Raw genomic sequence first — 22,891 nt, forward strand, 5'->3', positions numbered from 1 at the left:
GATGTGCAGCTCCAATCCAGCTTTACAGTATTTCATCACTCCAGAAATACTTCCCTGACAGTTCACACTTATTTCTTGTTCCCACTCCCAGCCCCAGGAAACCATTTATCTGCTTTCTGTCTCTATAAAGTTGTCTTCTTTGTACATTTTCTGTAAATGTAATTATACAAAATGTAGTTTTTTGAGTCTAGCTCTTTAACTTAGCATAATGTTTTTATGCTTAATCCACATTAGAGCATGGCTTTGTCTGGCTTTAGAATCATGGTAACATTGATCTCCTAGAGTGAGTTGGAAAATATTCTCCTCTTTTCTGTTTTCTGGAAGAATTGTTAAAGGATTGATGTTATTTCTTTATTAAATGTTTGATAAATTTCACCTGTGAAGCCGTCTGACTTTGGCTTTTCTTAATGGGGAGATTTCTAAGTATTACTGTTTTAATTTCTTTACTTTGTAAAATCTCTTCAGACATTTTCTTTTCTTTTTTCTTTCTCTCTCTCTCCCCCCTTCCTCCCTTCCTTTAGTAATTTCAGTCTTCCTAGGAATTGATCAGTATCATCTAAGTTTAATTTTTATGGAGTCAGGAGGGATCTCCGCTTTTCATTTCTTCTTGTAGTAGTTTGTCTCCTCTTTTTTTCCCTTTAGTCAGTCAAGCTAACAGTGTGGCGATTTTGTTGATTATTTTCCAAAGAACAGACTTTGGTTTTATTGACTTTTTTGTATTGTTTTTCGGATGTCTATTTTATTAATTTTCATTTTAATATTATATCCTTCCTTCTACTTACTTTGGGTTTGCTTTGCTCTTTTTTTCTAGTTTCTTAAGGTGGGAATGTGGGTTATTTGAGAATTTTCTTCTTCTCTAATATGGGCATTTAAAGATATAAATCGGGCAGCCCTGGTGGCCCAGTGGTTTATCACTGCCTTCAGCCTGGGGTGTGATTCTGGAGACCTGGGATCAAGTCCCACATCAGACTCCCTGCATGGAGCCTGCTTCTCCCTCTGCTTGTGTCTCTGCCTCTCTCTCTCTCTGTGTCTGTCATGAATAAATAAATAAAATCTTAAAAAAAAAAGATATAAATCTCTCTATACAGTAGCTTTAGTTGCACTACTAATATGTTATATATTCATTTTTATACAGTTGAAATATATTTTTCTTTGTCTCTTGTAAGCTTTTGTCTTTGTCATTAGGGTAACCCCTCTGGCTCTGTCATGGTTATTGTTTCTATGGTTTTCTTGTTCCACTCTTTTTCCTTCAGTCTATTTTATGTCTTTGATTCTATGATGTATTTCCTGTAGGCAGCATATAGTTCTTATTTTTCCAGTTTGACAATCTTTGCATTTTTTTTTTTTAAGATTTTATTTATTTATTCATGAGAGACACAGAGAGAGAGAGAGGCAGAGACACAGGCGAGGGAGAAGCAGGCTCCGTGCAGGGAGCCTGATGTGGGACTTGATCCCGGGTCTCCAGGATCACGCCCTGGGCTGAAGGCAGGCGCTTAATGCTGAGCCACCCAGGCATCCCAATCTTTGCATTTTGATTGGTATGCTTAACCCATTTACACTTAGTGTAATTGTCAATATGGTTTGATTTACATCATCATTTTGATATTTGTTGTTTTTAAAGATTTTATTTAGTTTATTTATTAGAGAGAGAGAGAGAGAGAGGCAGAGACACAGGCAGAGGGAGAAGCAGGCTCCATGCAGGGAGCCTGATGTGGGACTCAATCCCAGGTCTCCAGGATCTGGAGGCGGTGCTAAACCGCTAGCCACACAGGCTGCCCTGATATTTGTTTTCTGTATATCTCATATCCTTTTTGGTCCCCTATTCCTTGTTGATTGCTTCCTTTTGTGTTAAATAGACATTTTTCTGGTATACTTTCTATTTTTTTACTATGCAAATTTTTATTATGTTTTAGTGGTTATAATGTGTATCTTACTACCTCATATTATAGTAATTCAGTACCAGTAATATATAATCTTTGATCCAGATTAGCTCTATTTGTTTTTCATCTTAATTACTGTTACTGTCATATATGTTATATTTTATGTTATAAGCCCAGTCGTATAATCTTATCATTTTTTCCAGTTATTTTTAAAATCAGTTAAGAGGAAGAAAAGAAGAAAAATGCTTTTCATTGAGTCTTTTATATTTACCTGTGTAATTCCCTAAAAATGTTCCTTATTTCTTTGTGAGAATTTAAGTTTTTACCAGCTGTCATTTCTTTGTTCTTAAAGACTTCTTTAGGCTTTTGGGTTTGTCGTCATCGTCCTTTTTTCTCCTCCTCCTCCTTCTCCTCCCCCTCTCCCCCCCCCCCAGCAGCAGTTTTTATTTGGAAATATCTTTTATTTTGCCTCCGTTAGATAGTTTAATTGGAAAAAACAAGTCTTGGTTGACAGTATTTTTCTTTCAGCACTTTGAATATACCATTCTACTATATTCTGATTTCAGTGGTTTCTAATGAGAAGTCCGTTGGTAATCTTTTTGGGGTTTCCTTTTTATGTGATGAGCCACTTTTCTTTTGCTACTTTCAAAATTTTTCTCTTTGTCTTTCTGCATTTGTAGGTTCCATTAGGGCTTCAACTTCACCCTTTTATTGACTTTAGAGTTTAGCTTAAAAGAGAAAAATTCCATAGATTTTCATTTTGTTTTAAAAATGTTTATAGCCTAAACTTATGTTTTATACGTTTGCCTTTTCCTCAAGTTTTCATAGCTTTGTAATTCAGTAATTCAGTAATCCTTGTTTGAGAACAGGCTACTTAATCATCTCTGCTAGTGAGAAATGGTAGTAATGTTTTAGTTTTTTATGTTTTATTTCATGTTGTGTCATTATATATTGTTGCATTCAGATTTTTCTTCTGCCTTATGAAATTTTATGCACATAGACCCATGCATACCTGTTTTCCATATATTTGATAAAATTCCATGTATAAAAATAAGGCTTATAGGAATAAGAAGTATTGATTTTTCATAAGGAACATATGGTCTTAATATAGTTTCCTTTTGATGAATATTGAATGCTAATCTTTAAGACTATGTAAAAGATACCATAGTATACTTATTTGTATTGTATTTGTATTGAGGCATGTATTAGTCTCTTTAGGAGTTTATGTCCATAAATATTTAGTCGGGACTGTGTCATTGTCAAGTAACATCTAGAATTAGAGTTCCCAACTGTGTACCTTAATTTTGCTGCCTTATTCTCTTAGAAGTATTACTTTGAGCTATAGGTAGGCAACAGAAGGAAAGAAGCTGAGTGGGACAAAGAAGAAAAAAGACTAAAACAGATGGCAGGGAAATAAAAATAATAAAAAATTTCTTAAGCATTGTTTGTTTTGGATAGTTTTCTTGTTAAGCACATGGAAATACTTTGCACGTTTGAGAATTACTGACTTCCTATATGCTGTTTTTGAGAAACAGCAAATCATTCATGTAATATAAACACAATTATGATTATTTTGCTGGAACTTTTAATTTCTGGGGCTTACTTTTTCAAAAGATAAGTAACAGTGACTTCTTTCAAATCATATTATGACAACATATTTGGAGAATCATAAATTCAAATTGAATGGTGCTAATGCAAATAAATGGTAGACTTTCATCCAAAACTTTCTGGGTATAGCTTTTTTGAGTTATATTCTGCTCTACAAAGAAATAGTAGTAGTAGTAGGAATGGACTTTTTAGGATACATCTTAAGTCAGCATAGTGAATTTTGAAATGCCTGTGGTGCTAGATTTCTATATTTAAAGAATCTTGTAATCATATTAAAGATCTTATATTTAATATCACTTAATATACTTGGATGTAAATATGTAGCATAAATATTACTAGTCCTAACTTTCCCCTTTTTAAAACTGATACGCTCTTTAAGCCCAGCAGGAAACTAGGAGTCAGAGTCAGAGTATAAGCTTTCAGATTCGTAGTTAATTCTTTTTTCATTTCTATAGTCTCTTGAGTTAAGATGAAAAGTAAGAGAGATGGGTAAAGACAGAAATGAAAGAAGAAAATGAATTTTTATAAGAAGTAATGTTAGATTTGAACCAACCATATTACCAGTGGTAGGCACTCCTACATTGCCCTAGTGTATGCTTAGGTTCTTGAATGAGGATTATTGATAGTGATATGGCTCTATGAAATAAATAGTCTTTTTATTTCTGTGTTGTTGATTTTAGTTTTAGAAGTTAGAGCCATACATTTAATTGCCTATTTTTGGTGCAAGGCCTCTTGTCTTTGAAATGGTGAAAGAATGTTGCATATTTTTTCCCTGCTTTCACCAGTTCTAGCAAAGTTCCATTATGTTTTAGCAAAGGCTATCAAACTTTCCCTTGTGTTCTAGCTAGTGGCAACTTGCACTTTTCTAGTAGGGGCATTTGAGTTGAGAAAGTAATGGGGAGCAATTATAGGCTTCTGTCACTCTGTTCAGTGTTACAGAATGTGCCTCTTATTTTTATTTTTATTATTTTGCCTTTTTACAGAAGATAGGATAACAGTGTGATTAGGGATAGATAAGGGTTTTAATGTCAGACTGAGTGGATTCAAATTCTGGCTTTGTGAGTAAATGCTTATGGGACATAGGTAAATAACTATTCATTGTAATAATATAAACCTTATTCATTGGAATGCGCCTTGCAATGTGGCAGGTTTTGTTTTTTAAAGATTTTATTTATTCGCGAGAGAGAGAGAGAGAGAGAGAGAGAGAGCGCGAGCAAGAGAGAGAATGAGCAGGGGAAGGGGCAACAGGAGAGGGAGAAGCTGACTCCCTGCTGAGTCGGGAGCCCAATGTGGGGCTCCATCCCTGGACTCTGGGATTATGACCTGAGCCAAAGGCAGATGCTTAACTGACTGAGCCACCCAGGCACCCCTCAGTGTGGCAGTTTTGTCAATAAAATGAAATGAAAATAAGCTCAGAAATGTGTTGTTGTTTTTTTTTTAAAGATTATTTTTCATTTATTTGAGAGGGAGAGAATATGAGAGAGCACAAGTGAGGGGAAAGGCAGAGGGAGAGAGAGAAGCAGACTCTGCCAACCAGGGAGCTACATGGGACTTGATCCCTGGATCCTGGAATAAGGGAGCCGAAGGCAGATGCTTAACTGACTGGAGCCACCCAGGCATACCTCAGATAAGATTTTTTGAGTGATTTTCTTAGATATTATCAATCACAAACTCTTTTCCAGATGTAACATATTAATTCCTCCATAGATAACACAGTAGATGATATTTTTTAAAGAGGTAAACAAAGTAAAAGGAGGAGAGTGATTAAGTGACTAATTCCAAATATAAGATAAATCTTAGAACTGAATATAGAATTGTCCAAAATTTTAAGCAGTTTAAAGACAAAAGGAGAATCAGAAAATCATCTGTTTGAAGTTATAAACAGGCTAATAGGAAATAATGGTATTCTTCATTAAAAAGTATTAATGACTCTTTAAGTCCTTGACTTACAGATCATTTCATTTTACAGATAATAGGAACCCTAAAAGTCACTCCATTCTTTATTGGGTTCACATTTTATAAGAATTTCTATTGAGCAGATATTGTCTGGTGAATATATATATACACACACACACAGACAACTGTTTTGTATTTTGTTGTGTGTGTGTATATATATGTATATATGTATGTATGTGTGTATATATATATAACATATAATGTGTGTGTGTGTGTGTGTATATATATATATATATATAAACTTTCCTCTGGCCATCACTTGGAATTGCTGGAAGCAGAAATCAAGAATTCATAGTAGTTAAAGTCTTAACTTCTAGTTAAGAAACAATCTAGTGCTTTCTTTAAAATTAACTGTAGGTTAAGAAGCTTCTTAAGTGTGCTTTCTTTACTAAAATAACTGGAGGTTAAGAACCTTCCTAAATACGAATTTATATTTTGTATTACTATGGTGATAAATGTCAGTGCATTTTTCTCAGTCAGAACATATCTTTCTTCAGTAAGATTTATGTATCCTAGAAAGTCTTATGAGACAAAGAAATGACGAGAAGTTCTAATTCAACTTTTATAAGAAATATTGTGGTTTGTGTGAATTAACAGACTTACGGAGTTTTATCTGTGTCCTCTACATTTCATCTCTCCTTTATTTAGTTAGGTGTGCATGCTTATGCATTTGTTTGGGGATAGAGGTGTATTTATAGACTATCTTGGGATGAGGTGTTTAGCCATAGATAGGGATATTTAAGAAGGGGTTAAAAAATCCAGTGGCTGCTAAGACTAGAAGTGATCTTTAACATCCTGTCTACTTCTGAGATGGTCTGAATTTCATTTATTGACACTTAGATTTTAGTGAGGGCTTCTACCTTCCCAGTTCTTATCATGGTACACCAATTGAGTCTTTGTGGAAAATGTTAATGCTTTCTGAGAGTCTGTTTTTTATATAGGAAAATATGAAGATGAAAAGAATTGACCCAGATAACTTGTTGACACTAACTAAAAATACAAAAACATTAAGCAAGATATAAAATGATTAGTGAATATTTCTTAAGTCCATGACTTTAAAAGACAACTGCTGTTTTGTATTTTGTTCTGGGGGAAAAAAAAGTTTTACAAATGTTCTTTTTAAAATAGCAATAATAATCTAATAAAAACCAGATGTTCACTAAGCAAAATCATGCCATGCAGTTTCTTTCTTCCTAACACCTTAGTGATATCAGGAAATTTTGATTGCAGTGAGATCCAGGTTGGTGACTTAAGATCAGGGGAACACATTAGGAGCCAAGTCAGTAAGTTTGAGTGGAGTGTTTCCAATTAGGAACTTAGTATTACAGTGTTGTGGGCACATAGAATGCCTGGGAAAGGCACTGGGTGCTAGATAGGAAAGCAAAAGGCAAAATGAAAGAAGCTAAAATTTTGGAAATTTAGAATTTTTGCCCAAGGCCAGGGTTGCACCCAGGAAAGATGAGGTAAACTTGTTTTCTCTCCTGCATTGCTCCCAAGGCTAGGGACTAAATTTGAGGTAGTTAATGTGGCTTATAGATTGTTGGCCTAGGATTGTACCATCATTCACAATTTTGTTTCTGTAGAAAGATATTTTGAGTTCTAATTTAAAGTAGACTTTTGATAGGTTACTATTCAAATGTTGATTGCTTGTGGTGATTTATCTGGTGATAGTGACTAAGAGATGGTCTGTGAAGATGGTATGAAATATTTCTTATCTTCATGAGGATGATGATACAGTAGTAGTAGTAGTAATAATAATTGGTAGCATTTTTGTAGACATTTGACACTGCTGTGTCCTTGAAATACATTTTACTTGATCCATGTAAAATAATTTTACAAGTAAAATTGAGGCCTGCTTAAAAAAAAAGTTGCTTAAGGTAGAGCTGAGATTTGACTCTGTATAGACTCCAAAGTTCATGTATTTAGCATTGTTTTTTATAAAGGGACACATGATAAGGGAAATTTAAAAAAATAGGGTATTATAGGCAGATAAGATGTATGCTTGCATTCTTGCTGGAAAGATGAGATGTAGATGGGGAAGCTGTTGTAGTGAAGAACCACAACAATTGTGGAGACTGGGATTCTTCTTATAGGTGCTTTAAGTTATTTAGAGGTTAACCTGGGTTAACCTACTTGACATTGCCACTATTGGTTCTTTGGATGTTATTTTTAATTATAGTTATGACTTAATCAAGAGTAGTTTTGGATATTTTGGATATCATGAAACATGTGTATTTCAAAATGAATTAGAGAGCTTAGGCATTTAAAAAATACCACTAGTGTTGACATAGTATTGGAACATAGTGTAAAATCAGGTCTTGAGACATTTTTTACATATTTGATTCATATTTTATAGTTATTCTCATTGATTTCGTATGTTGCCTCATGGTATAGATTAATACAGTGAATAAAACTGGTTAGTAATTTTCTTGCATGCTACTTACATCTAAGATGTAATGCCTGCAAAACACTTAAAATTTAAAATAATTTTTTCTGAGAAATCGTATATTTTGAGAAAAAATTGTTTTGTTTCAATGACAAATAAAAAATGTTCAAATTCATAAACCTTTCTTGTATATCCTAAACCGAGGGAGAAAGTATTAAGGATATAAACTGTTTAAAATATCCTTTCTTAGAAGTGAAGCAACATGAATATGTTGCTTAAAATGTTAAACGTTAATGAAAGAAATTTCTTATTTAACCCTTCAGTTATTTTGTCTTTACTAAATAAATTTGGTGCCATCTCTGAACATGTCTATTTCACTGTTGAACCCCTAATTCCTACAAATATATCAGACTGTTTTCACCAGTAAAAAAAAAAAAGCAATAGTCAATTTAAAAATAATTTTATTTTTTAAATTAAACATTTTTTATTCCAGTAAAATACACATAAAATTTACCATTTTAACTGTTTTTAAGTGTACAGTTCAGTGGTATTGTGCAACAGTCACCACCATCAATCTCCATAACTCTTCCTCCTATAAAACTGAAACTTTTTGCCCATTAAACAGTACTCCCACCCCCTCCACAGTTGGAAGGACATTTTTTTCCCCAATTGTGTACTTACTAGTAATGAAAAAATGAAAAGAATTTAGAACAAGAGAATATTCACCTGAATCAACATATTTCCTTTAGTTTGAGCAATTAGCTGATAAGCTAGTTTGAACCTGACTTCCAGGATAGAATAATTTTGGGTTATATTAGTTTCTTTGTTTTCAATAAGGCAAATCTTGATGATAGATCAATTAGCAAATCTTGAAGAATTAATGTAAATGAAAAAAAAGAATTAATGTAAATGGTGTGGTAATTCCTGTTATAAGAGATATTTCTTAGAACTCATGAAAGTCCTTCCCCCAGGGTATCAGATCTACTGTTGAATTAAGGAAGTAGCCTGGCAGCAGTCTTGTGTATCTGAGCTGAGTTCAGAATTTAGAATGGGAAATGTTTTTAAAACACTGTGGGAAAGCTAATTAAAATTGAACTTCGGAAAAAAGAAAATACAAAACAGGATAAAAGTAAAGATTAATGCTTTCGCTCACATGTTTTTAAAAGATCTATATAAAGTACTGTACTGGTTTTAATCTGTTATATATCCTTGAAGATATATTTATTACTTAATTACACGAACCTTGCTAAAGACCGCAAGACAGGTAATTACCTAGGTCTGAGTATTAGAAGTATTATTTTTAAATAAATATTAAGAGACTAAATTTAACGTATCTTAATACATATGCTTTGTGTGTTGTTAGCTTTTTCCTAATGTAAAATGAATCTCAATATGCCATATGATTGGTGACAAATAAGAAAGTCTTTGTGCAATTAAGAGAGGATCTGTTTATTTAAGAGCTCTCAAAGGTTGTAAAAGATTATACTTGGCTATATGTGAAGGATAAATGTTGTGCAATAATGCCCCTTAGTTCCCCTTTTATAATAAATCTCAGCTGTGTGTTCAGCACAAGGGCTCAGTGCCAAAAAGAACAGGTTCAACTTGTCTGTGAGGATTTGCACCACAGTAAAGTGCACAACTGCTTTTGTAGAGGTCATTGTAGAGGTCACAGGCATGTACAGTTGAATGAAAGCAACTTTAAAAACATAGTAGAACAGATAGTGTTATTTAAGATTCAAGAATCAATGTTAAAAACATTAAAAGGATAGAAATTCATAAAAGGAACTCTCACATTTTTCACTTCATGTTTATGTTTTCCTTGGTTTTAAAATAATTTCTTTGGCAAATTGGGCCAGTATATTTTAAAAGAACTTCATAATTGCTTTAAAAAAATTTATTTGTTTGAGACAGAGACAGAGCAGGGGGAAGGATAGAGAGAGTGGGAGAGAAGCAGACTGTCCACTGAAGGCAGAGCCCACTGCTGGGGGCTCTTGCTCCATGGCCCTGAGATCATGACCTTTTTTTTTTTTAATATTTAATTTATTTATTTATGGAGGGGGGGCAGAAACACAGGCAGAGGGAGAACAGCTCTATGCAGGGAGCCCGATGTGGGACTCTATCCTGGACTTCAGTATCATGCCCTGGGCTGAAGGCAGGCGCTAAACCGCTGAGCCACCCAGGGATCCCCCCTGAGATCATGACCTTAGCTGAAACCAAGGGTTGGATGCTCAAGTGACTGAGCCACCCAGGTGCCCCCATAATCACTTTCATAATAATTGCTCAGACTTGGAAACATTGACTATTTTAATGTTTGTTAAATTCTGAGGAGTGCTCTGAACAGAGTTTGTATAATAAAGGTAGGATATGACTGTGGTAAAATGAAGTGTGTGTGTGTTCAGGGGTAGGCTCAAAGGAGTGTGGATAAATTCTAATAAAAACATAGATGTGACCTAAAGGAGAATGTCTCCAGGGGTCATATTTCTCCTGAGCTTATTATGGAAAGACTTAAAATTAACAACAAAGAAAATGCTGTCTTTTATTTATATGATCTTTTCCCTTTTTTTGTCCATTTATATGTCGCAAATACTTTTATATATTTGTGATAAGTAGAAGTAACTCCGAAATAGCAGGTAGAGAGAGTATAAGACCCATGACTCCAGCCAGTGCAAGGTTTGAGTTTAGTATAATGAACAACAGAAAATGATACAGCTAAGTAATTAAGTAGATGCAGAGCTTACCTAGAATTAAGTTTTACCTAGAATTGTATTTGGTCATAGAGTGACTTGTTTCTTTTTCTTTTTTATGGTGATAAAAATGGCAGGCAGCCATTGTTTTCAGTATAGAGATTAATTAGTAATCTTTTAGAATATGCTTCAGCAATTGCAGCTGATTGGCAGTAGCACCTGTCTCAGCAACTGGTAGAATGTAAGTGCTTTCATCAAGCCTGTAATTTCCAGAAGGGCTTCAAAGCTGTATTCATTAAAGTCTCCCATACTAATTACTTTCTTTGTCCTCTGGGGTACCGTTTTACTAAATGTACCTCTCTATTTTTATTTATTTATGTAGGTATTTATGTATTTATTTATGAAGGTTATAAAATAGTTAATTTTTTTAATTAAAAAATCTAAAATTATTTGATAGTCTGTGTACTCTTGTATTTGTGAAACCACTATCTATGCTTGGTGAACACATAATGTTCCAGACGAAAAATTTATCAATATTGTGATTTCTTTGCATTGCTTTTATAATTCATATCATAAATATATCTATAAATTATGAAAAAGGATCTGTTAAAGCATAGTAAAATGTGATTTAAAGGATAAGTTATTATAGTCAATTTTCTAGGAAGGTAGTTTATTTATTTTGTTAGGAAGTATTTCTAGTTGAAATAATGTTTCTGGTTCATATTTCAAAGTATATTCAGTTTATATGGATTTATAGACAAGGTACCTATTTGTATTATCATTTGAGGAAGGCAGTATTTTTACTTGTTATGAAAAGACTGAACTTCTAAGAGAGTATTTATTTATTTATTTTTTAAGATTTTATTCATTCATGAGAGACATAGAGAGAGAGGCAGAGGCACAGGCAGACGGAGGAGAAGCAGGCTCAAGGCAGGGAGCCTGATGCGGGAATGGATCCTGAGACTCCAGGATCACGCCCTGGGCCAAAGGCAGGCGCTAAATGGCTGAGCCACCCAGGGATCCCCTAAGAGAGTATTTAAAAAGGTTGAAGAAAAAATAAAAAGGATGTAGCACATATCTCAGTACAGGTGAAATTTTCATTGTTCTGAATGTATTATGGCAAAGTTGAATGTAAATATTTTCTAAATGTAAAGTTATATGTGAACTAGGGTAACTTTCATTTAAAAACTACCTATAAGGCACCTAGGTGGCTCAGTCCATTAAGCATCTGCCTTTGGCTCAGGTCATGAGCCCAGAGGCCTGGGATTAGGCTCCATGTGGGGCTCCCTGTTCAGAGGGGAGCCAGCTTCTTCTCCCTCTGCCTGCTGCTCCCCTTGCTTGTGCTCTTTCGCTTTATCAAGTAAATGAATAAATGAAACCTTAAGAAAAACCTCTACGTATAAACTTTTTTTTAAACTAATATTTTTAAAACAAATGAGTACTTTCTAATTTATGTTTCATAAATATAAAGATATGTTGCTAAATACTTGACAATAGAGTCAGTTCTGGTGGTGTATCCTTTCTGTCATACCTTCATAGTGTCTCTAACATCCACTAAATGTTTGGATAAATAACTGAATTTTCATACTGCAGTCCTGTAATAGAAGAGTGCTTGGTGGATTCTGGCGGTATAGGCTTTAAAATCTGGGTAGGTTACTCGGACTTGGGAAACATCAGTTTCTTCTCCTGTAAAATAGGCAAAATAATATTTATTTCAAATGTGTGTGTAGTACCTAGTACAGTGTATAGCATACAGTAGATGTTTAATAAATGTTTCTGTGTCCTTTCCGTGGAACCCCACTGTTAATAATCACGTTCTATACCTGTATGACTTTAGTAAAAGACAACTTAGGCAAAACTGCAAGTGAACAGGGAATGAGAGAATCCTAAATGTTCTATTCTATTTTGCATTTAAGAATATAGAGCTAGGGGCGCCTGGATGGCTCAGTTCTTGGAGTGTACAACTCTTGATCTCAGGATTGTGGGTTCAAGCCCCACGTTGGGTGTGACAATTGCTTAAAAAAATAAAATCTTAGGGAAAAAAGAATGTAGATCTAGTTGCACGGTGGTTTTTGTGAGGGGGTTGGCGGTGCTGATGATGGTAGTAGTGTTTGATGTAACACATAACTATGTGTGTTTGAAAGAAGCAGTTTAGCGTATTCATACCATTTGTTGTTTGCTTTTAGTACAGATGAAGGATAAAGTCAGGGATGCCTGGGTGGCTCAACGGTTGGGCATCTGTCTTTGGCCTGGCGCATGATTCCGGGATCTGGGATCGAGTTCCACATTGGGCTCCTTGCAGGGGACCTGCTTCTCCCTCTGCCTATGCCTCTGCCTCTCTCGCTCTCTCTCTGTGTCTCTCATGAATAAATAAGTATAATCTAAAAAAAAAAAAAAAGATAAAGTCAGTTGTAGCTTGGCTTAGGTTTAGGATTTTACTTATTTTCTACAACGGGAATGACACAGTAACTACTACTCATTCTTTAGTTAAATGATCTCAAATAGAACCAGATTTATGATATAGTTTTTGGGGAGGATAACTTTGGAGTAGGGGATTGGAGTGAATTGGATACTGTGGATCATTATAAAACATTTGTTCATTCATGAAGCAAGCATTCCTAGTATATCCTAACACTGTACTAGGCACAGATAAATAAAATAACATATGATCTCTTGAATTATTCGGTCTCTTATTATGGTATAAAGAAGCTTTCTGCTACCTTTTCACTAAAAAATATTTTTGCTTTAGAAGACTAATAAGCTTACCATGCGATATTTTTTGTTTTGCTAATATAATAGTAATATTTGTAGAGAACTTTCTATAAATCAGTTTTTTATTTTATTACATTCCAAAATGTAGACTTGTTGTAATAATGTTGTCATTATTATTGGGTAACTGAAAGTCACCTAAAGTGCCAAGATAAGAATTCTTTCTGGAAACTCTTTTGGTAATTACTAAAAGTAATTTAACTAAATAAAATGCTATGTATCTGAAAAGTTTTAAAAATTTCTGGCAAATGTTGCTTTTCTTAATATTATTGCAGACTCTTTTAAGGAGGCAGGTTTTGTCTCACCAAATAGTCTCCTTGATGTTTTTCTTTTCTGATCTTTTTATAGAAACAGATATGATTTGCTGGACGCTCTGTCCTCTTGGCAACAAACAGTAGTTCAGTAGCAAGACAAGCATCAGAGAAAGAATGTAAAAATAATACTTTTCAACACTGCCTCATTTATCAGTGCTTCAGGAAAAATAAAACCTAGAACCACAAAAATAAAATAAAATCTCTTCCTTGGACCCTACTTCTTCTTTAAGCTACCGTCATATCTCTCTCTTTTCATTTTATCTTAAAATTTGATGAAAATAATCATGTTTGCTCAATATTCTACTTCCTCAATTCTCATTCTTTCTTCAATCATCTACATTCTGGTTCCTACTATCACTATTGTACTGAAGCTGCTCTTGGAGTTGAGATGCTCTTTCTTCCCTTCCATTTCAGCCCCATTCAGCCTTCATCTCAGATGTCATTTTTTTCCAAGACAAATATTCAACTGAATGAATATTTAAATACCTGTCATGTGTAGCCAAGTCATATTATATGTATATTTAACTTATTTGAATTCAACTAAAGTTGAAAATAACACAAAACTGGGGAGAAAAATAGCAAATAATTCTTCTATTCTTTCAGTAAAAATATGTTTTTGAAACAGCGTAGTTGCCAAACCAGCCAACTACTTTATCTGCTTTTCCACAGAACCCACAGTAACCCATTCCAATGCTTGAGGAAAAACTAGTTTATTTACGTAAAGCAATTAAAATATGCATAGGGGAATATATAGTTTATGAATTTTATTTAAAGAAGGGATTTTTTGAGAGGTTATTTTGACCAGTTTTGCTTTACTCTGACCTTTGAACCTAATCCTTGTATAAGTTATGACTTTACTGTTATAGCTTTGTTGAATTTAAGTCAGTTACATCACTTAGGACCCTTCTAGATACCATTTGGACCACTTGGATGTTTTAGTGTAGAATTGTCTGAGGCAGAAATGACTAGCTTATTTGCATGTTTCAGGAGATAAATTTGTATGAATGCAACTATAGTCAAAACAGGTGAAAGCATAGGGAGAAAATATATTCCTTTTGTATTTCATGTTCATCTCTTTAGTTTGAGACCTTTGGCTTTCTGAAAACTAATGGTATATGCCTACAAATATATTATTGAATTTAGTTTCTTTAAAAAAAAAGATTTTATTTATTTATTCATGAAAGACACAGAAAGAGGCAGAGACAACAGGCAAAGGGAGAAGTAGGCTCCATACAGGAGCCCGCTGTGGGACTCGATCTCGGGACTCTGGTATCACACCCTGAGCCAAAAGCAGTCACTCAACCTCTGAGCCACCCAGGTGCCCCTTGAATTTAGTTTCTATATGAACCATAGTATTTCTACACTAACACAAAGGAATTTATAGAAATGCTTTTTTTAAAAATATGCAGAGCTTGGTTATAATTATAATTGAGATGCCTTAATGATAATGATCTTTTTAATAGATAATTATTTCCTAATTTTCCTCCATTCTAAATTTCTGAATATGTTAAATTTTATTTTTAAAGTTTTTTCCTCAAGGAATAGTTTATATTTGTTTAACAGTAAGAAATAAATATATGTTAACAATATATATATACAAATATATTTGTGTAACAATAATTCTACAAAAGAATTGATATATTGTTAAAGGATGCTTTTCTGTGTGGTAATTTGAACACTAACTGCTGTATGTTGTAACAAGGGGATTGCAAATGACTGTAGTTAACAAAGCCTTAAAGTAATTCCACTTTAGTGAACAGATTGTGATGAGGTTTCTGGAGCCAGTGTGACAGAAATTGTTTTGGAGACTTGGCTTTGCTAAGGGAGGGTATAACTCTTTTAGAACCATTTGCTTTCTAGTGATGAACAAGAAGCTTAAGCCCAGCTAGATACAGAAATTCTTCTTTAATGTTTTAAAGCATATCTTACATATTTGGATGGAACTGATCATCACTAAAGAACTAGAAAAATATGGTGCTATTCAGGATAAAACTTCTTTCATATTCTTGAACTTGCTTTTTTTGAGAAGGAAAATTTTGGAGAAAAATTGGTAATATAAACTATTAAGCACCTTATTTTATTTTATTTATTTTGATACCATATTTTAAAAGATAAGGAATCCTCATAAAATCTGATTTGTGGTAATAATTCAGCATTAGAATGCTTTAAAGAGTAAATCGTTAATAGTTTTTAGGAAAAGTTCTGTTCATTGCAAAACATGCATTCAGAAAGGGAATGTAGTCTCATGATTCTAGTTGAGACTTGAGAATCTGGGGATTCATACTTGTTTTTTTTCCACTGGCTATTTTTCTGGTATAATTAGAATCAAAATATTCTACATTAAATTTGGGGAAAATTCTTTTTTATTTTCATGATACATTATGAGGTAATGGCTTCTTTCCATTTAGTGGTCATGAAATCATAGCAGGTTAGACCTGGAAAAAATCTGGTCCAAACCCCAATTCACTCTCCACATCCCCGTTTTAGATTATGAAAATGAAGCTGAGAGTTGTATCACCTCAGTTCATTTTATTTTTTAAAAATAGTAGTTTATTTTTTAGTAATCGCTACACCCAGTGTGGGGCTTGAACTTACAACACCCAAGACCAAGAATCACACCCTTCACCAACTTGAGCTAACCCTCCCTCAGTTCATTTTAGTTTAGAGGCAGTGCCAACATAAAAATATAGTTAGTTACCTCTTACCATGCATGGTCTCATCCCTTGTAGACCTTAATGCTGTTTACTGTAAATTTTGAAAGAAGTTAGAGAAAGCCATTTCTATGGAGGAAAATGAAATGTACTTACCATAAAATTATGTGCTAGCAGGAAGTTATTACTATGCAGCTGTTGTAGTGATGACAAGCTGATACCATCTTTGAGTGATCAGAATAGCATAGTATAAAAATTGTTCTGCTTGCTACTTAAAAACATGAAAAACAACTGAATTACCAAAAAAGTATTAATTAGAATGAGCAAGTTGAAGACAGTGCCAGGTATGTTCTTTAACTATTCTTAATGCTGTTACAAAATTGCGAGAGACACACACATGCTCCACATAATTGAAAATATATATCTACGTCTATATACAGGTGCATACGTATATATGCAAAAGTGGAAAATATTAGGACACTAACCAACATAGAAACAGTATTTCAGAAAAAACAATTGATTTTCTAAAGGGTCTCCTATAGGTATTTTCTCTGGAAATAATAACCAGGATTGTAGTGGTTTAATGCTCCGAGAACACTGAAATATTCTGGTTTTTAATTCCCTTTAGTACCAAGACACACTCTATAGAATTTGATAAATTTAAGATTTTAGAGGACTCAGTTTATGAAAACAACTACCACTATCATTGTTTTCTTTTTTCTTTGTTTTTTGTTTTGCATTTAGATGATTCAAAGACTTAATAGTAGAAGGCACAATCCCACTGAAAAGTTAGTAGAAAGTAAGCTCCCTGAGTGCAGGGCTTCTATCTGTTTTGTTCAACTGTTGGAGTTTTTAGTTTTGGACATACAGTTAGTATTCATTATTTGTTGCGTGAATAGGTGATGATAGCCACAGAATACCGCAGTATCATCTGAAATTTTGTTAAAATGGGTTCTTAAGAGGCTAGAAGACACATTTCCAGCCTAGGGATAAAAAGCATCCACAAATTTTCTGTAATGAATAAGTGAAAGAGAACAATATTAAACTGTGGAGAAGGTAGAGTTGTATTCCTTATGTACCCTTACAATACCTGTGATTAACAAAATTTCAATTGTTTATGCTTAGTAAGAGTGTTCTTAAATTCACAGAATATGGAAAACTGACTCTTAGAGTTTTCCTAGGGTTCATATTGCTATACCATATGACCATTCACATGTCCTTTTGTAGTATTCATTCATTCAATAAAACATCAGGTAGCTCTTTGTTGCCAGGTACTGTGCTGTAGAAATGGCAGTGAACATTGGGTATTCTAGTCTAATGGGTGAGAAAGATGTTAAACAGATAATTACATACAGTTAAACAAGCTTACAGGACTTATTAGCAAATATGCTAAAAACGAGACTAGCCTGACAAGTCATATAAGCAAGACAGAAAAATTAAGAGAATCCTTAAAATTTGTGTTAAAGGATTTTCAGAATCATTGAACTTTGATAAGTCCCTAAATTGCTAATACTTTATGCTTCTTTTTATGGTACTTAATAAATTATATACTGATTTATGTGAAAAGATATTTTCATTTTAGTATTTTTTAAAGTTTCTGTTTTAATTTCAATTAGGTAATATTCAGTGTTATATTACTTTTGGGTGTACAGTATATAGTGATCAACAACTCTATGCATTACCTGGTGCTAATCATGACAAGTTCAATCCTTCCATTTTAGTATTTTTATTATTGCTCATTTCAACAACCTATATACTAATGATTACTAATGAACTACTTCTGTTGCTGTTACTTTTATTAGAAAATAGTTTTCTTTAGTAAAGTTATTCTAAATGGTTGCTGCATTCTAAAAGTGTGTACGTGTTCTTTTAACATGATGACCAGAAGTTTTTTAAAGTTGCTTTCAGAGTTAATTTCACTTCTTACTGAATGGATTCCAGAAATCTAGATCATATAATTTTTTATTTGGAATTAAATCCTGATATTAAGTTATCACAAAAGATAGTCTGTGTTTCTCCTTTATATGAGGAGAAAGAATAATGAGTAATATTTGTAATGTATAGATGCTCTAACAGTTAAGTTTTATTTATTTTTTAACAGTTTTAAATAGTAAACTATTTTTATAGTAGTCTTGAAATTTGCTAAGTAAGAAAAGCTAAAGAATATATTTCAAATTATACTTAAAATTATAGCTATGTATAATTTCCTTGGTCAGCATTATTCCTCAAATATTTCTATGTTTTCTATATGGAAATGAGCTGAATTTTAGAAAATCTTTCCCTGTGTGCATATATTTTTGGCTGGCAAATGATTGAAATATAATGTAGAGCTCTCAGGTATATCTTAGAAGAGAAACAGGGGCTCCATTTTGTTACATTTTAGGGGAGTAAAAACATTACATTACTTGCATGGGTATTGGGTTGTGTGATTTGCTGTGGCTCTTACTACATTTTTATCCTCAATGTTTCATTTATTTATTATTTATATGACAACAACAACAAAAGTTGAAAAGGCCTTAGTTTTGTGTTATATTCTTAGAATTAGCAAAATGTACTCAATTACCTAATGTGGGTGTTTTTCAAGACATTTGCCTCCTTCAGATCTTATTTATTCTCATGACTTGTCTATCACTTTGATGATAAAGATGGCAGAATTTCTCTTAGGTTTGTTTTATATTTTCTGCCTTTACTGAGAATTTGTTCTTGGATATTTCATTGTCGACAATGTTGATTTGAATCACCATCTTAAAGTTTATATTTTGTAAACAGCTTTATGGAAGTATAATTTACTTATTGTAAAAAATTACTCATTATAAATGTACAATTCAGTGGATTCTTGTACTTCTTTGCAGTTATTCTGAATTCACACTTCTAGCTCCTCACAAGCATTAATCTGCTTTCGGTAGATTTTTACTGGTCTCTGTACTTTTACCTTTTCTGGATATTACATGTAAATGGAATCCTACAATATATAGTCCTTTGGTTTCTTACACTCAGCATAATGTTTTTGAAATTCATCTATGTTGCAGCATGTATCAATATTTTATTCCTTTTTGTTGATGATTAGTATTCAGCATATTTTATTAATATTAAATTATGAGTTAATATTCATATTGTATTGCATATACCGCATTTTCGAATTCATTCACCAGTTGATGGACATGTAGATTGTTTCCAATATTTGGCTACGATGAATAATGCTGCTAGGAATATCTCATACAAGACTTTGTGTGGTCATAGGTTTTCCTTTCTCTTGGAAAGGAAGGAGTGAAGTACTAAGTCATAATATATTATTTGTACACTTAAGAAAAACTGCTAATTTCTAAAGAGGCACCATTGTACACTCTCATCAGAATGTATAAAGGTTCTAGTTTCTGTACATCCTCAATAAAATTTTTTATGGTCTGTTCTTTTGATTATGTCCAAACTAGTGGGTGTGAAGTAGTACTTCATTGTCATTGTAATTTGGATTTTTAAAAAAGATTTTATTTATTTATTCGTGAGAGACACACAGAGAGAGGCAGAGACATAGGCAGGGGGAGAAGCAGGCTCCCTACGGGGAGCCGGATGCGGGACTCGATCCCAGGACCCCAGGATCACAACCTGAGCCAGAGGCTCAACCACTGAGCTACCCAGGCACCCCTAATTTGCATTTTTCTTAAAGATTAATGTTGAGTATCTTTTCATGTACTCCAACATTTTCCTCATAGGACTTGCTAAGACTTTTTATCTGTTGGTGATTTTAATTTTAATTTTAATTATGTCAATGATTTGTCCTGTAAGTTCTTCCCTGGCTTTAGATTTGAAAAATTGGGCATCTATCTCACACCAAGTGTTTTTGGGGACAGTTAAATTGAACATTACAAGGTGAAGTTTTGGCATCATTTTTTTAAAAGATTTTATTTATTCATAGGAGAGAGAGAGAGAGAGGCAGAGACACAGGCAGAGGGAGAGGCAGGCTCCATGCAGGTAGCCCAATGTGGGACTCGATCCCCAGTCTCCACGATCAGGCCCTGGGTTGAAGGTGGCACTAAACTGCTGAGCCACCCGGGCTGCCCTATGAAATTTACCATTCTCATGGTAAACAGAATTACCACAGTGTTGTTTACTGTTCTTCACATGCTATAATTAAAAAAATAGTTTCTGAGCCTGCATTGTTTCAACCATAGCTATTAGAAATTTGTATAAAAATTTATCTTAAACTATCCGGAATTTAAGATCACACTTTTAAATTGAGCAACCATCTTTATATTATTTAAAAATAAGATATTAAAAGGTAGGTAGAACCCATACTAGACAGGAATTAGGAGATTTGACTCTTACTATGTGATTTTACGAAAATTTGTATTTTAAATACTTATTTATCTATAAAATAAGGGAGTTAGAGGAAAAGAACACTGGCTTTAGAATGTAACAAAATTATTAGATTCTAAAGCCATGTCTAATCCTCAATCTACCATTAATACAGAGTGACCTAGCTAAATCACCTATTTTATTTTTTTATTTTATTAATTATATATGTATGTTTGGAACTCAGATTTATTGATTTCTACAGTGTTGACTTTAAAAATGGTATGAAGCTGACTGCCAGAAAAGGGAACTGGCGATTTTAAGCTAAAATTAAGCTAATGGTGAAAATACATTACCTCTGGCTTCAGTCACCACATCGCCTTAGAGTGGATATAGTTTTTTTGGGTTTTTTTGTTCTGAACAAAGTCCCAGAGCTCTGAAATCCAGGGATGCTGCGGCCCTCTCCCAGCAATGTCCTTCACTTTGGGTCAGTCTCCTGGGCCAGAGGTGAAAGTGCTTTCAAAAATACTGCCACTTCCCCAGTACGGTGTCTTTGATTGTATCCACATATTGAGTTGGGACCCAGTACACCCAGTAGTAAGAGGCTTCCGTGGGGCCCAACTGAAACGCCATCATGTGGTAGTCTTCGTGTCCTTCGATAGGTTCACTGAGCACATTTTTAATGGAGCCCACCGGCAATTTCGCAGTCTGCTGTTTAGTGCTGATCCACAGCTGGTCTTGTTCTAGCTTGAAGGTGAGCCTCACTTTGCCTTCAGACTTCTTGTACATGCCAGATAAGGGTACCGTCTGCAGGCGCTCCTGGGCACCCTTAGCAGATGGCATCACATCTTCGGGTTTTCCTTTATCCAACACTTTCCTGTGTTGTTTCTGCCTGCAGAGTGGCTCCTTCTTGTTCTCTTCGGCCTTTGCATCCTGCTGGGCAGCATCTTTGGGTGTGTTTACAGCCAAAACATCATTTATCGTGGAGCCAACCACCATGATCTCTGCTCCGCTGGTCACTTTTATTTCTCTCAACGTCTTATCCTCAGGGACGAGTCCCTTATACATGACTTTCTGCATGGCAGGAAGGAGACCTGTAATCGAGTGAATCTTCTGTTTCAGCTCGGAACCTGTGCTATCCAAGGGGAGCTTCACATCGTGTTTAGTCTTGTTCCAGATGATCTTCAGGTCCACTAGCTTCCTGCCTGCGCCGCCGCCGGCGTCTTTGCTGTTGCTGACTGAGGCCTGGGCTGCAGGGTCCCCAGGGGGCTGGGCCGGGGCTGGCTGCAGGTTGCCTGGCGCTGCGCAGGAGTCCTCGGCCCGCTGCCCCCGCCGCCCTCGCCGCCCTCTTTGGCCTCCACGCAGTTAAGGGGACACGCGGGGGCCTTGGTCGCCACCGCCTCAGCCTCCGTGTCCATGCCAGGTTCCTCCATGCCATCCAGAGCTCTGGCCGCTGCCATGATGATTGTGTACAACAACCACCGCTCCCGCAGAGGCCTAAATCACCTATCTAAACCCCTGTTCCTTATCTGTGAAGTAGGAATAATAGTATTTATCTTATAAAACTATTGTGAATACCAATGAAATAATGCATAAAAAGCTATTGGACCAGTGCCTGGCACCGAGTAAATAATGTTAACTGTTATTATACTAGATGATCTTTTATGTGCCTACAAATTTGCAGAAAAGATTTTGGATGATATGATTTCATTACTTTAGTAACTTGGGCTTTTTTGTTGGTATTTAGTGAACGATCACTTTTAGTATGACTTAAGAGAGCCTGTCCTTTTTGAATATTATTTTCCTTGGAAAGTATTCCAGCTCTTGAAAATATCCATTCCATATCATCTTTTATTGGCCTTGCATGATTTATAAAATGAAAACAGAATAATAAAGTAATCTGTATTACTATGTTACTAGGACTATATAATAGATTTTCTTCTTTAATTCTTAGTTTTTCTTTTTTCACTTCTCCTTTTCCCCCCCCTCACCTAATAATGTAACACTAATACTGGACTTTATGTATCATATGGCAGGAGAATTTAGCACTTGGCAGCTTATGAAGAAGATACTTTGAAACAGGAATGTCAAAATGTCACTCAAGATGTCCCACTTAGTGAGTCTTCTTAACCCATGTAACTGTAGTCAGAATCATTGTTCAGAGATTGGATTTCTGTGAGATAGTAAAAGATTTAGTTTGACAGTTTCATATTTATTTAGAAAAGCTATGAAACATACGGAAGTTAGGAGTTAAAATTATGTTAAAGTTTTCTAGGTATTTCACTTCTTTTTTTTTTTCTGGTGTATTACTCTAACAAGGTAAATGAATAAATCAGAATATCTAAAACCCATT

The 22,891-nt window shown here is 34.4% G+C and overlaps 2 protein-coding genes across 8 annotated transcripts in view; one reads left to right on the forward strand and one right to left on the reverse strand.

Annotated features, from left to right (window-relative positions):
- Nucleotides 1-22,891, forward strand: part of MNAT1 (MNAT1 component of CDK activating kinase) — a 188,449-nt gene that overhangs the window by 95,640 nt on the left and 69,918 nt on the right. The gene's annotated exons all lie outside the window — the stretch shown is intronic.
- LOC112658080 (ubiquitin domain-containing protein UBFD1-like) lies at nt 18,960-22,051 on the reverse strand. The gene is given in 2 exon segments (XM_035719790.2): nt 18,960-21,867; nt 21,870-22,051. Coding segments are annotated over 2 exon segments (939 nt in total). The 5' UTR covers nt 21,999-22,051; the 3' UTR covers nt 18,960-21,057.

Source organism: Canis lupus, chromosome 8, assembly GCF_003254725.2.
Source record: "Canis lupus dingo isolate Sandy chromosome 8, ASM325472v2, whole genome shotgun sequence".
NCBI lineage: Eukaryota > Metazoa > Chordata > Mammalia > Carnivora > Canidae > Canis > Canis lupus.